The sequence below is a fragment of the Rhinolophus sinicus genome, chromosome 16, assembly GCF_057876585.1.
Source record: "Rhinolophus sinicus isolate RSI-liver-muscle chromosome 16, RSI-T2T, whole genome shotgun sequence".
Classification (NCBI taxonomy): domain Eukaryota; kingdom Metazoa; phylum Chordata; class Mammalia; order Chiroptera; family Rhinolophidae; genus Rhinolophus; species Rhinolophus sinicus.
In genome coordinates this window covers 65,004,900-65,019,776 of record NC_142516.1, presented here as the reverse complement: position 1 = coordinate 65,019,776, position 14,877 = coordinate 65,004,900, and the positions used below count along the sequence as shown (strand labels likewise).

General features: G+C 35.8%; 1 protein-coding gene across 2 annotated transcripts in view; it reads right to left on the bottom strand.

The window, feature by feature from the left end:
- Positions 1-14,877, bottom strand: part of FOCAD (focadhesin) — a 274,355-nt gene that overhangs the window by 85,086 nt on the left and 174,392 nt on the right. For both annotated transcript variants that reach the window (XR_012495704.2, XM_019750360.3), the window contains 3 exons: positions 13,765-13,897; positions 9,069-9,254; positions 3,449-3,570 (listed from right to left, as the gene is read on the bottom strand). Coding sequence is in view for 1 of the 2 variants with exons in the window: in XM_019750360.3 (XP_019605919.3) it covers positions 3,449-3,570; positions 9,069-9,254; positions 13,765-13,897 (441 nt within the window). In the remaining variant the exon portion in view is untranslated. The remainder of the gene's footprint in view (positions 1-3,448; positions 3,571-9,068; positions 9,255-13,764; positions 13,898-14,877) is intronic.

The following is a 14,877-nucleotide window of genomic DNA, read 5'->3' as shown; positions in this document are numbered from 1 at the left end:
AGAAGGGTCTGGACTCTGAGGGTAACCAGCAGGAACACCTCTTGTCATTGCAGAAGTCAAACGTGACTTGTATTCATCTCTTGTTATCAGTATATATTGAATATTACAATTTTAATTGTTTTTTCCTTTCTTAAAATGTGTATACATGTTTTGGCACCCTCTGTATATGGACAAATGATATTTGACAAAGGTGCCTAAATGGAGAAAGGATGGCATATTCAACAAACATAACTCATACCTTATGAAAATGAACTCAAATAGGTCATAGGCTAAAATGTAAACCTTGAACTATAAAATTTGCACGAGAAAATATAGAAGATCCATGAAGTGCTTAATGAATAAACTATCTATGGTATATTCATATAATGGAATATTATTCAGCCATAAAAAAAATGAAGTACTGATACATGCAACAGTATATACAAACCTTGAAAACATTATACTAAGTGAAAAAAGCCCACATATTGTAGGATTCCATTTATATGAAATGTCCAAAGTAGGCAGATCTATAGAAACCAAAAGTGGATTAGTGGTTGCTAGAGGCTAGGGAGGAGGAAAATGGAGAGTGACTGCTAATGGGTACAGAGTTTCTTTCTTTTTCCAAAGAAACTTTTTCTTTAGAAAAAAGTATGTTTTTTCTAAAATTGATTGTGGTGATAGTTACACAACTCTGTGAATATACTAAAACCACTGAATTGCACACTTTAAATGGGTGAATTTAATGGTATATGAATTATACCTCTTTTTTTTTTAAATATAGGAGTTAAAAAAATATTTGAGACTTTGGGTTAGACAAAAAGCAAGAACTATAAAAAGAAAAACTTGATAAATTAGAATTCTTCAAAACTAAGAATCTGCTCATCAAAAGACTCTGTTAAGCTAATCAAAAGACAAGCTACAGATTAGGTAAAAACATGTGCAACACAAAAGTCTAATAAATGATTTATATGCAGACTATACAAAAAAACAACAACCCGCTCATTTGAAAACAAAAACCTGATTTAAAAACAGCCAAATGATCAAGACACCTCATGGAAGATAAGATATGAATGGCAAATAAATACATGAGAAGATGCTCAACATTAAGGAAACACAAAAGGAAACCATTACCCACATATGAGAATGGCTCAAATTTTAAAAACTGACCATACCGAGCCCCGGCAAGGAGGCAGAGTGCCTGAAACTCCCTTATGTCACTGGTGAAGATTCAAAATGGGACAGTCACTAGGAAAACAGTTTGGTAGCTTCTTATATGCACTTACCGTAAGACTTAGCAATCTCTAACAGCTATAGTCATAGTTGCCAAAAACTGGAAACAACCCAAAGATCCATCAGTGGGTGAATTAATAAATAAATTGAAACTCTCATGACAGTTTTTCTTTCTTTCTTTTTTTTTTTTTTTTAAGTAACAAGACTCAGAATAAAGCAGTGATGAGAACCAAATGAAAGTTTGAAGAAACTTCAGCGCAAAAAATACCAAACGGACTGCAACAACAGAAAGATTAGAAGCAAGGAGAAGAATTAGGAAATACTAGCATCATCTGGGCAAGAACCAAAGGTATTTTTAAAGTGTTCTCTGCTTAACCCGTGATGGTATAAGGTGGTTCAAGAACAGGGAATAATACCGCCTGGGTTCAATTTCCAGGCTCCTCTACTTACTGGCTCTGTGATTTCGAGCACATTCAACAGTCCCAACCTCACAGTGTTAATGCAGAGATTAAACGAATTAATGTATGTACAGCAATTTTTAAAGTGCCTGAGCTGGTTATGAGCTATTATTATTGCAATTGTTATTCTTATTAACCAGCTCTTAAAACTCTTATTATTTGTTGTCACATAGTTTGTGAAATGGATGACTCATTCTTTGTCTCTGCCCTTTTTTAAAATGAATTACAGCAAGCAGAAAATGAATCCAAACTAAAATCCTACCATAGGTTTAGCAGAATTCTGTCCAATATGTGTCTTTTAGTTGACTCCTAAAATAATGATCTTGTTTTCTCATTCCTTTGAAATTTTCTAGGCATTCTACAACACATGTAACAAGTATTTTAAGCCAAATATTATGTTCTTTGTTCATATCTAAGGCCCACTTCATCAGTGTTGACACCATTTGCTGAATTTATTAGTCTTCTGCTATCCCCCACATTAATGCTTTTTCTCGTTTTTGTTCTGAATGTGAAATTTAAAATCAGCTTTCCAGTAATACTTAATACTCTGGTTGTCCTTCAAATAACTAAATGCACGGCTTAAAAGCACAAAAAAGTCCCAAATCACTCCCTTCTCCACAGCAACTGGCACGATGCTAGGGAAAACAAATGTAGAAATCACCTATTTTTTCCCTCTTTTCATGAAATTAAACCTCTCTTCTTCCCACAGAAACACTGTTCTTCCCAGATCTTCCTTCCCTCCTTGGTTAAATGAAGGCACTGTATTAGACAAAAAAGATTCTGAACCAAATATTTACATAATTTCAACTCTAATTAAATGTATGAGAGGAACATGGGTGGCATAAGCTAAAGATGGGTCTTTAAAAACCGGCTATGGTAATTGGTGTAACTGGTATGATAGAGAATATAATCAAACCAAATTAGTGTTACCAACATTTATAAATTATGCATCAATATAAGATTTAATACAAACATAGTATAGAAGCCCTAACTGGTTTTACATCAAATCCATTAAATTTTTTACAATTTATATATTTTAATTTATAACTGTTATATGTTATATCTAAAATATATAAAATAAACTTCTTTGCTGTATTTTGTTTTGTTTTTCATTCATATATTTTAATTTATATACACCTGAATGAGTAACACTCATAAACATTTCAAAAACCAACAACAAAATCCCACATTTCCCAAATACTTTTCAGCTTTCCTTTTCCCTCTGGTTTTGCTAAAATCTGCAGTTATTAGATTTCATGCAAATCATCTAATGGCATCACATAACTTTATTTTTAAAAGGGGAGCCTAAGAGAAAAGTAAAATAAACACTAAAACCGAAAGGTTTCTTTTTTTCTAAACAATTTTATTTACTGTTAATTTACAACATTCACAAAATATAAATACTGGTGCCTTACATGCTTGCGAAAGAATAGAATTAAGAAATAGGCAACATTATTTCTGTAAATAATTTAAGTTGGTATTTATTCTGAACAATGGAAGTTAAACGTTGAAAAAGTGAAACAAATTCCTAGATACTGCTCCCTGATATTAGGCTGGGCAGTAGGGAGAGCACCCCTGTTTCTCTCAGAAACACATCCAAGTATTTTAGTATTCAGTTGGATCAGCTACTTTGGCTGCCTTTAAAAGCAACTTACATTAATTATGATAAAGAGAAAAGTTATTTCCCGATACACATTAATTTCATGAGCATAAAATGGAGAAGGGAAACCCCAAAACATAAACAAGCAAGAAGACCCTGTCAGTTATGGGAAGGCACTTACCTCATGCACTAGAGCAAGTGAGGTCTGCTTGAAATTTCGCCCTCTACTGGCCATCAATCGATTCAATGGTTTGCCATCTTTACTCTGATACATCGAAACATCGTAACAAAATAACATACCACCTTGAAAAACAAGAGAAACTTATAAAAATATTTATTATGACAAACTTTATTAATTAAATTCTCAGTAATCCATATTCAATCAATCTAGATAGAGATTTAGAAATTAAAAGAGAATTTGTTAAGCAATTTATGATTTTTGACTATAGGTATCTAAGGAAAAGAAAAAATAGAATATAAAGTTAATATATTTAAACTATCACTTTTTACAGGCCTCATTAATTTGCAAATAAATGACTAAATTTACAATTCTTGAGCTATTTTAAGTTTTATGAACTGTTACTTCTAGAGATTCTGTTAACCTTTTTTTAAAAAAATAAATTTTAATTAAAGAGAACTGCTTTCCATACCAATCTTTGTGAACCTCTGAGAACATGGGGTTCGTTTAGTATATACCTACAAGGAGGCAAGTTTTCCCGCACACCTGCATTCACGTACATTCATCCTCCCTTTTGTTCTCCCTCCTCCTCTAACACTTTTCTTCCCAGTCCTTCCCACTCTGGTCAACTAAGTTTTCAAACTGAATTTCCAGCTCCAGCAGACACCCAGTGTCAATGGAAAAGCAAGGTCAGGCAGCCAAGTGCTGGAGTATGAATTAGGGTAGTCTTGGAAACTACCTGAGTAATTCTGAGCCAATGAGAAGACACATTCAAGGGCTAAGGTATTTAAAACACAGAGATCATTGTAGTTTTAAAAATCTCTTTTTGAAGTATACATAAAGTACATGTCATAACCATGCAGCTCAGTGAATTTTTACTAAAACAAACATGTATGTATGATCAGCACCCAGATGAAGAACCAAAACATTATCAACATCCCAGAAGCCTTTCTTTTCTCATGTCTCCTTCCAGGCACATCTACCCGTACCTCAAAGGTAGCCAACTATCTAGCAACCATTTTGCCTACTTTGGTGCTTTATATACATGGAATTAGACTGTAATATCGCTTTTACATCTGGCTTCTTTCCCTCCACATAATCATTGCAAAAATCATTAATATTGGCAGTTGTAGTATATTCATGCATTTTACTGTCAATGGGCATTAGATAGCTTCCAAGTTCAGGGCTACTCAAATAATGCTACTATGAGCATTAGAGTATATGTCTTCTAGTGACTTCATTTGGGTTTATCCTTAAGAATGAAATAGCTGGGTAAGACAGCATAAATTTGTTCAGTACCAGTTTTCCAAAGTGGTTGTACTAACTGACTTTCCAGCAGCACTTCTGGCTGCTCCACATATTTACCAATACTTTATATTTTCCATCTTTTTTCATTTTAGCCAATCTGTTAAGTATGTAATGGTATCTTTTTGGGGTTTTAATTTGCATTTCTCTGATGACTAATGAAGTTGACCAATTACTCATATGTTCCTTGGATCTTTGAATACTCTCATTTTGAAGGGTGGTGTTCAATTTTTTTCCTGGTTTTCGATTGTCTTTTTCTTATTGATTTGCAAAAATTCTTTACATATTCAAGGTATGAGCTCTTTACCAGATATACGTATTATAAATATCTTCTTGCATTCTGTGGCTTGCCTTTTCACTCTCTTAATGGTATACTTTAACACATGTTCTTGATTTTAATATAATTTGCCATTTTTATAAATAGAGCTTTAATTATAGAATTGTTATAAAGATCATCCTTTTTCTCCACAGCAATGCAGTGTCACCTCTATAATAAATCCAGTGACCTTGTATGTGTGGATCAGTTTCTGAACATGTATTTTTCCATTGGTCAGTTTGTCTAGTCTTGCACTAATACCACACTGTCAATTATTGTGGCTTTATATGTCTTGTTTCTGGTAATGTATATCCTCCTACTTTGTTTATTCTTTGAGATTGCCTTGGCAATTTGTGCACCTCCACACAACTTTTAGAATCAGCTTGTCAATTTCCAAAAAAAAAAAAAAGAAAAGAAAAACCTACTGGGGTATTGATTTAGATTGGGTTGAATCTATATAGCAATTTGAAGAGAACTGACAAATTGACATTGTTACAATACAGAGTCTTCTAGTCCATAAATATTGTAAATCACTCCATTTGTTAGGATTTCTTTAATCTTTCTCCATAATATTCTGTAGCTTCCAGCATAAGGGTTTTACATACTTTTTGCTAAATTTATTCTGGGTACTTGGTATTTTTGATGCTATTGTAAATGGTATAGCTTTTAAATTTCATTTTTGTTATGGTATGTAAAATATACCTCTGATTTTTATATATCTTCGTCATTGTATGTATGCAGTAACCTTGCTGAATTCATTTATTATCCTTAATCAGTCTACAGATAATTTTGAATTTTCTGTATACACAATTATGTCACTTGCAAATAATGACTATTTTATTTCTGTCTTTCTAATCCTTATGATTTTTATTTCTTTTTCTTTTCTTTTTTTTGGCTTATTACACTAGCTATGGCCTCCATTATAATATTGAATAATAGTGGTAATAACAAGCATCCGTATCTTTTTTCCAATCTTAAGGAGTAAAAGTTTCAATATTTCAGTATTAAGTACAAATATGGCATTGTAGATGTTCTTTATCAGAATAAAAGAAGTTCCCTTCTATTCATAGTTTAATGAGTCTTTTTTATATCATGAATAGAAGCAATTTTTCAAAGGTGTTTTTCTGCATCTATTGAGATCATCTAAAGATTGCTCTGCCTTTTTCTATTATTGTAATGAATTATACTGATTTTCAAACACTAAATTAACACCACTTGTTATGTATTATCCTTTGTTTGTATTGCTGAGTTAAATTTTCTAATTTTTTTTTAAACGGGGGTGTGTGTGTGGATTTTTACAACTATGTTCATGAGAGAGATTGCTGTGTGTTATTCCCTTTGTGTACTTGCCAGGTTTTGATCTCATAAAGAGGGTTCCTCTTTTTCTAGTCCCTGTTAGTGTTTATGAAAGATCATTGTCATTTCTCTTTAATTTTTGGGAAGAATTCACCAAGGATGCCATCTGAATCTAGTGTTTTCTTTGTGGCAAGGTGTTTACAGATTCAATTTCTTTAGTATACATCAAACTATTCATAGTCTATTTATTCTTTTGTCAGTCTTGCAAAGTTTTATTTGACAAATTTCTATATTTAATCCAAATGGCTGAAGTTCTTTATAAATTCTTTTATTATCTTTTTGAATGCTAGAGGGTCTAAAATGGTACCTCCTTTGTTATTCCTGATATCTATATTTCTCTATTTATTGTCTAGACTTACAATGGCTTTATCACTTTGTTAAACTTTTCAAAGAATTAATTTTTGGTTTTGCTGATTTTCTTTATTTTGTTTTCTACTGTATTGATTTCTATTCTTATCTTTATTATTCCTTCCTTTATTGTTTCTTTAAGTTTAATTTGTTCTTTTCCAAGCTTTTTGAGATGGAAATGTAAATCATGATTCTTTTTTCTACTATATGCACTGAAGGTATAAATTTCCCTCTAACACTGTTTTACCTACATCCTGCAAATCATGATATGGCTATTCCCATTATCATTCAGTTCAGAATATTTTTCTGATTTCCATCTTGATTTTTAGTTTAATCCACGGATTATTTATAAGTGTATTATTCAATTTCCAGGCTACTGGAGACACTCTAGTTATCTTTTTGTTGTTTATTTTTAGCTTAATCCCATTGCCGTCAGAGGCCAGACTCTAAATGACTTCATTGTTTTGAAATTTGTTGAAGTTTATGGTTTGCCATATGGTTATTTTGGTAAGTTTTCCATATACAGTTAAAAAGCATAGAAATCCTGTTACTGTAAGGTACAATGTTCTATATGTCAATTAAGTAAAGTTGGCATACAGTATTGTTCAGATGTTTTGTAAATTTGTTGATTGTTTTTTTTGTCTGCTTGTTCATCAAGCTACTGAAAAAGATGTTTTTGAGTTTCCCACTCTTATTGCAGGTCTAGTTCATCTTTTAGTTTTCCTGTTTTTTTTTGCCATATATTTTGTGTATACTGATTAGAATAGTGATATTTTCTCAATGGAGTGGTTTCTTTAGCTCCACGAAATGTCCCCTTCATTCCTAGCTTTTACCTTTTTCATATGTTGAGTATTTTTTCATTGTATCCTGGAGAGTAAATAAAAGAACCACAGAAATTTTAGTCTAAATGATGTTAACCTCCTCTCCTCTGTTAGGCAGATAGAGTGAAGGACTGATCTCAAAAAATCAGGGACTGAACTGGGTTAAGCTTAATTATAGCTCTGGCAAATCTCAATCTACCTCTGGTTCAATCCTGTTGCTAGGGCCATGCCTCCCCCATGATTTTCAACCAACAGACTAAGAGGTCTTTGACTCCTCAATATGGAATAATTATGGGAGATTCAGATCTCTCCTCAGAGGTTTTCAGCTTACCTCTTTAACTCTCCCCTCCCCTAGAGTTCCAAATTTGGGCAAATATTTTAAGGGAGAAATAGGCTGTGTTAAAGGTCCCTCAATCTCCCGTTTTGCCACTCAGGCACTGCATGACTATCAGGGTCTCTTGGTTTCTCTGCCTCCTGACCCAGCTTCTTGCTAAGGCTGAGCCTGAATTTCGGCCTCCAGTGGAGGTCATAATTGGTAAGTGCAGCCAGGTGAAAAGAGCTATAGGTCTTTCCTATCAATTCACTACTCGTGTGCTTTCTTCTTAGACTCATGTTCCTAGCCAGTCTGTGTTTCCTAAGCACCACGGGACTGAAGGAGATTTCACTTTGCCTTTCAGAAGCATCAGCCTAGTTCTTGAACTTTCAGTGCAAATTCAAAATTCAGTAAATAGCTTATGAGGAAAACCTCCAATTTGTCTGTCATATTAGTCAGAGTCTTCATAGAAACAGAAGCAACAGGAGACATATGTAGATCTGTGAGCTGGAGATCCAGGAAAGCCAGTGGTATAATTCAGTCCGAGAACCAGGAGCGTCAAGGTCCAAGGGCAGGTCCCAGTTCGAGCAAGTTCACCCTTCTTCTGCCTTTTTGTTCTATTCAGGCCTCAACAGATTGGATGCTGCCCGCCCGCACTGGTGAGGGTGATCTTCTTTATTCTTGTCTACTGATTCCAGTGCTAACCTCTTCTGGCAACAGCCTCATAGACACACCCAGAAATACTGTTTTAGCATCTATCTGGGCATCTCTGAGCCCAGTCAAGCTAAACATAAAATTAACCATCACATCACCATAGTCCCATGGAACCACTGAAAACTCCATTGGTTTCTTTATCCTCCAACAGGCCTCTTCTTGGCCAACCCCCAATCCTAGCCCACAAGGAGAATCAGTGACTGTCACCCATAGGGCCGGGAAAAGTCCTCAGATGTTCTCCCATTCTGGAATTTTCATCCAGCTGTTCATCTTTATTTCTACAGTTCTTGATGTCTTTAACATGGGATTTATTGCCATCATTTACCCAGCTGTGTCTAGATGTTAGCAGCAGCAGCAATGCCCTGCTGTGACCTAGTCCATCTGACTTGGAAATGGAAGTTAAAACACTACGTGAACGACCTGTACCCTGAGGCGATAGACTGTGCTCACCTGCAAGGCCAGGTTTCAAACCTGGTTGCTTGTTTGTTTCATACATTTTCAATATAAAATTGGGGATTCTTGCTATAGTCTTTCCTTGGTCTGAGCAGGCACTTCCTCTTAATGCAGAGTAATACACCCCACGGGGCATGTTCACCATTTCTTGCTTCACAAGTGATGTAAAAAATTCCTCCAAAGCTGAAAGAGTTAAAAGATCAAAAGTAAATACAGTATATTAGAAGAGAAACATTAATTACACACACACACACACACACACACACACACACACACACACACAGGGACTTCAGGCCAAGCTTCACAAAGTGAGAAAAGAACTCTTGATTCTCATCCCTTTTTTAGTCTTCCCCAAGTCAGAATAAAATAACCCAGTTATTCAAGCTTAAAAACTTAGTCATGGGTGGCCGGGTGGCTCAAGTGGTTAGAGCGCGAGCTCTGAACAAGAGGGTTGTGGTTTCGATTCCCATTGGGCCAGTGAGCTGCGCCCTCCAAAACGAGACTGAAGGACAATGACTTGGAGCTGATGGGCCCTGGAGAAACACACTGTTCCCCAATATTCCCCCAATAAAATTAAAAAACAACAACACTTAGTCATTCGTAACTTTTCTCTTTCCCACACTCCTTCTATGTGCTCCAATAGCAACTTCTTCTAGACCTACCTTTAAAAATATATCTCAAATCCATCCATTTTTCTGCATTTTCACTTCTACTTGCTCAGTCATTATCTCCTCTCTTCCTCATCTGGACTAATTTAAAAACTCATTTCTTGGTTTCCCTTCCTCAGTACCCCTCCAACAAACCATCCTCTACCCAAACCCAGGATTTCATGTCATTCTCAGCCCTAACATCTTCCAGTAAATTTTCACTGTCCATAGAAGAACATCAAAACGTCTGACAATGATCAAGGCTTTCTACGCTCTAGCCCCAACCCCCTCTGACCGCTTTTCTGCCCACCTGCCCTCCTTGCCTGCTGCTCTGTTAAGGCACCCTTCATGTGGCCTCTTTTCCATTCCTCAGCAACACAAAGTTCACGTCCAAGAGTCCAAGACTGGGCCATGGTACCATCTATTCCATCCCCCTGGAACACACTAGTCCCAGATTCCCATTTGACTGACTCCTTGTCATTTAGGTATTTTTCAGAGAGCACTTTTATGACTGTCCATTATTCTGTAGCAACAGCCATACAAGTATTAAAAACTGAAGTATTAGTTCATTATTTATTTGCTGTGTTCATTCTAATTAGTCCAAGGTCTTCACTGCTTGACAATTTTCTTATAAGGTAACCCAGAAATGTGGGATGAGAAGACAATAGGATACCCAACTATGGGTTTATATTCAAGTGTTATTTTCCTAAGGACCACTAGAGGTTGCCCAATGCAGAAACAAAAACAACAAAAACATTAAAACTAAACAAATCATATAAAAAACAGAAAGAGGAAATCACTGCATGTGCCTATTATAGGAACAAAAAGCAAGGATCCACGTAACTAAACTGGGATTTCATTCTGAATATCAGATCTAAAAGCCTCCTTTAAATGACCTTGGTTAAATTAAAGGCAGTAGGAGCTCACTGGGGCATCTATTGTGAGCCCAGTTCTGTCACTCCCATATAGACACTTCCTAGATGCAACCGAGCCTCCTCATTCCAAGTCCGGAGAACACTTGTGTGGGAGGCTCTCCGTTTACCCCGGCGATTCTCTCTCTACCCTGTCAACCCTGCTCTGTGCCCTAGAACAATAACCTTTAACAACTGCACAACAGGCTCCCTTGTCCTCTGGCTTCATCCAATGGACACTGGCCAGAGGTCAGAGGATGGACCCGAGTGAGATCAGGGCATGTATTCCCCAGACACTCACCTGCAGGACTGCCACAGGTTGCCTATGTCCCTCTTAGGGAGGCCCTGGCTCCCCTTCGGCAGCCCTGATTGTGACACCGATGCTCTCTCGATTCCCCTAACTGCCACCTCCCCTTACTGCTTCAGACTAGAAACATTAATCACTCTTTGTGACTTCCTTTAACCTTGACAGCATAACTGTAAATAGTCCCTTTGTTAAACTCTCAATTGTTCCATCTGAATGTACCTTTCCTGTCAAGATCCTAATCAATACACCATTTAAATCAAAGAGAGAGGAACATCCAATTGCAGGCCATATACCCCAATACCTGCATTCACATGCATATGTATGACTGCTTCAAGCTGAGTATGAGTTCAGACTTTTCAGAACGTAGCTAGAAACATCTGTGAGGATAGAGGAGCGATAGTGAGAGAAGGTAATTTCATGCTTTCTCAGAAGGGATCTTATTCTGGCAGAAGCTGATATATGTCAAGAGATAAGTACCCATCTGCACATAGCTTGGAAATCTGTCTACTTATCAAGCTCTTCAGAGAACTAAGGATGCTCAAATAACTCCAGCCCTGAGAATAGTTCAAATGAGGGTAAGATACCAGGAGTGTAACTGATTATATGGAGCACCATCTTCCCACAGCCACGAAGCTGGCAACTAGGACTGTGCCCATTGTCTGTGAGACTTGCAGATGACCAGGGGAGAATTTGAAAAGAGCTGACAATATGCAGAACGCAGTGTCAGATATACATTTCTAAAACAACCCAAATGTTCTTCAACAGGTGAGTGGATAAACAAACTGTGGTACATCCTACAATGGAATACTACTCAGCAATAAAAAAATCACAATTCATACGGGCAACCTTTTGGATGCATTCAAAGACATTACGCTGTGTGGGGGAAAAAAAAAAAAAAAAAAAAAAAAAAAAAAAACTAATCCAGAAAGTTTATGTACCATATAAAAAAAAAAAAAAGGGTAAAATCCAATGAAGTTATAGCTAATAGTATTGTACCAATGTGAGTTTCCTGGTTTTAATAATAAGCTAAGGTTATGTGAGATGTTACCGATGGGAGCAACGGGGTAAAAGAACACAGAAACACTCTAAACTGTTTTTGCAACATCTTATAAGTCTAAAGTTATTTCAAAAGTAAAAGAAAAATTTTAAATCAATACCAGTAACACCTCTATTTAAAATTATGCAAATTACTGGATTTACTTTGCGGCTGCTTTTGTGTTTACTTGAAAGGAAGTAAGAGGAGCAAAGGGCGCAGATTCACTTATATTCAGTGCGACCTGGCTTTCTGCCTCCTGTACCCAGAGACCTAATATATATCATCCACCCTGGACCTTTCAGGGCATACATTCCTAAAGCTGGTGCTTTTTCCTGCTTCGTTCCTGAGTTCTCCAGTAATCCCTGGGACAGCAAGTCACAGGAAAACAAACTGCATGGTTGGCCAGACACAGATAACATCTACACCACCCATCTGACTCTGATTATTGAATGTTTCACACAGATACAGTTGTTGCTCTCAAATCCTCCCCCTGCTTTCTCAAGGAGAGGCGCTAACAACCATCAAGTACAAACCAGGTAGAGGAGCCAGGTAAAGGCCACCACAGCACTGCACAGACCGGGAGGACAGAAACAACAGTACACCTTGGCGACAAACATCTTCCCCCTTCTCCTGCTTTTCAAACCACAGTGCGGGTGAAGGATGGATCCATGTAAGAGGGAACAATGTTGTTTGAAAAGCTCAAGAGGACTTTTAATTCTAAGGCTATCTTCGGATACAGGAGGAACTTGAGTAATTGAAGGCTTTTTCTTTCCTCAGACTCACTATTAGCTGCAGGAAAGGTCCTAGACTCTGAAGAACCTTGAGGTAGGAAGTGGGTTAGAAAAGATGAGAAGAACAGGAAACATGTCTGTAAGGCTTGTTCTGGATGTCAGGAGAAAAGAGAAGGTGAACTCTGAGGTGTACCATTCAGGTTTCTCTAATGAAAGGAGGTGGGGGTTTGGAACAGGAGCTTTGTCTAGAAATAAATAACATATTTGACTAATTCCTCAGGAATCTCCATGTGGGACGAAATCAAGGAAAAGTCTTCCAACATCATAGGCTGGTGGGATTATGACTGAGAAGATGACATTTCTTGTGTTTATTGAACTTACTTTTCAGAAATTAAATTTTTACATCCATGCATATTCAAGGTAGAATTGGAACAGAATAGGTAATAGATGGCACGCTCAGCAAAATGCTGGCTAATACTGAATTAGAATAATTAGATATAATTAGAACAACTTTTAAAATGCCAAATCCTATAAACTTTATGTAAAAACTGAATAACCATATAGTTTGGTCTACTTTTAAAAGGTATTAATTTATAGTTCTTGAATATTGATACCACATTTAGGGTAACTCTAAAGAAAGAATAAATTTATAATGATGAAACTACCCAGTAAATCTTGGAAGATTCTAATGATCTTTTCAGTTTGCTTATATAATAATAAACCATTATTTGAATCAGTGGCTTAAAAGTCCCACTGCAAATTTGTCTTGCAGAATAAATTCAGCATTTGAAATGAATTTTAATTTTTCAGTAAACATGGTTGTTTAAACTAGTTTTCCAGTTCAATTTCACTTGAATCTAACACATTCAGTATGTTTTGAATATCAAACAACCTCAAGCATTCCCTATAGAACAGATGGATACATTTTTTGCCTTTCAGATAGAAAGTAAGTAAGATTAAAGTAAGCTATAATATGTACACATCACAAAAGAATACAATCAATCAGACAGGTTAAATCAGTGAAAAATGCTAGTTTTTTCACTACATTACAGAAGAGTCACCTGGTAAAACCAAAGGAGCAGTGAGTGACAATAGGCTGAGATAGCAAGAGCCAGAAACTGAAAGGTCTGCGTCCTTCTCCTCATCATCTTCATCTTCATCTTGTTCAGCAGGAATATGGATTTCTGGTCTTATCTAAAATGACGGAGAAAGCAAAACTAAAACATTATGTAAAATCTTTTCTTTGTCCTTTTTATGTCAAGATTTTAAAATTGCATTAAACTCATTGCTCTATAACATCAAAAGACCATTAAAAATTAATTTTAAAAAATCTATTTATTTTCAGATTAACTAAATGTTAACCTCTAATCATCTTATTAGATACAATCCTAGGTCCATGTAAAGAACTAAGGATAATATAGTAAGAAAATCACCATAAGCCAATATAAGCAATGATTATTATAGAAAACTAATAAAATTTTACACCATCCGACAATAAAATGCAAACACTGACACATTCAATATATTGAACTTCCATGGTTTATAATTAAATATTTGCCTTGTCTGAATACATTTTTTTTTTTTTTTAATTTGTGATTCCAGCCATAAGACTATGACAAAGCTTAAAATCTTCCAGTAGCATATATAGTAGAGATCAGGAAAGAACAGAATGCTTTAGTGGACTTTTTTGTGTGTGTATGTGACTTGGCAGTTTGTTGCTATAGAATATAAAAACCTAAAATCTGTAATTGGTAGCTATACTTTACTGTGTCTCATTTGCAATTTTAAGATTTTGTGGTTGCTCTGTGATTAGTTAGGTTTGTTTGAACCAAAAATAAAAAATGTAAAAAGATTACCACTGTTGTACTTTCTACAAGATACAATGTTAAGCAATTAATTAAATTTTTAATACTTTCAATGATACACCATCATAATGCCCATATGGAGATATTAAGCATTAGGGGAGGAAATCTAAACATATAAAAGTGGCCGCTATAACCATGAAATGCCAGAACTCAGTCATTACCATTAGCCTGTCTCCCAGAGTTATTTTTAGAAATAATTAACAATTCCTGCAGACTGCTTTCTTCATAGGTCCCCAAAGAACTGTTCCATTTAGGAACTGCAGTGAGTCAGGATTCTTGCAGGGGGATTTAGAAAACAAGAGGAAATGC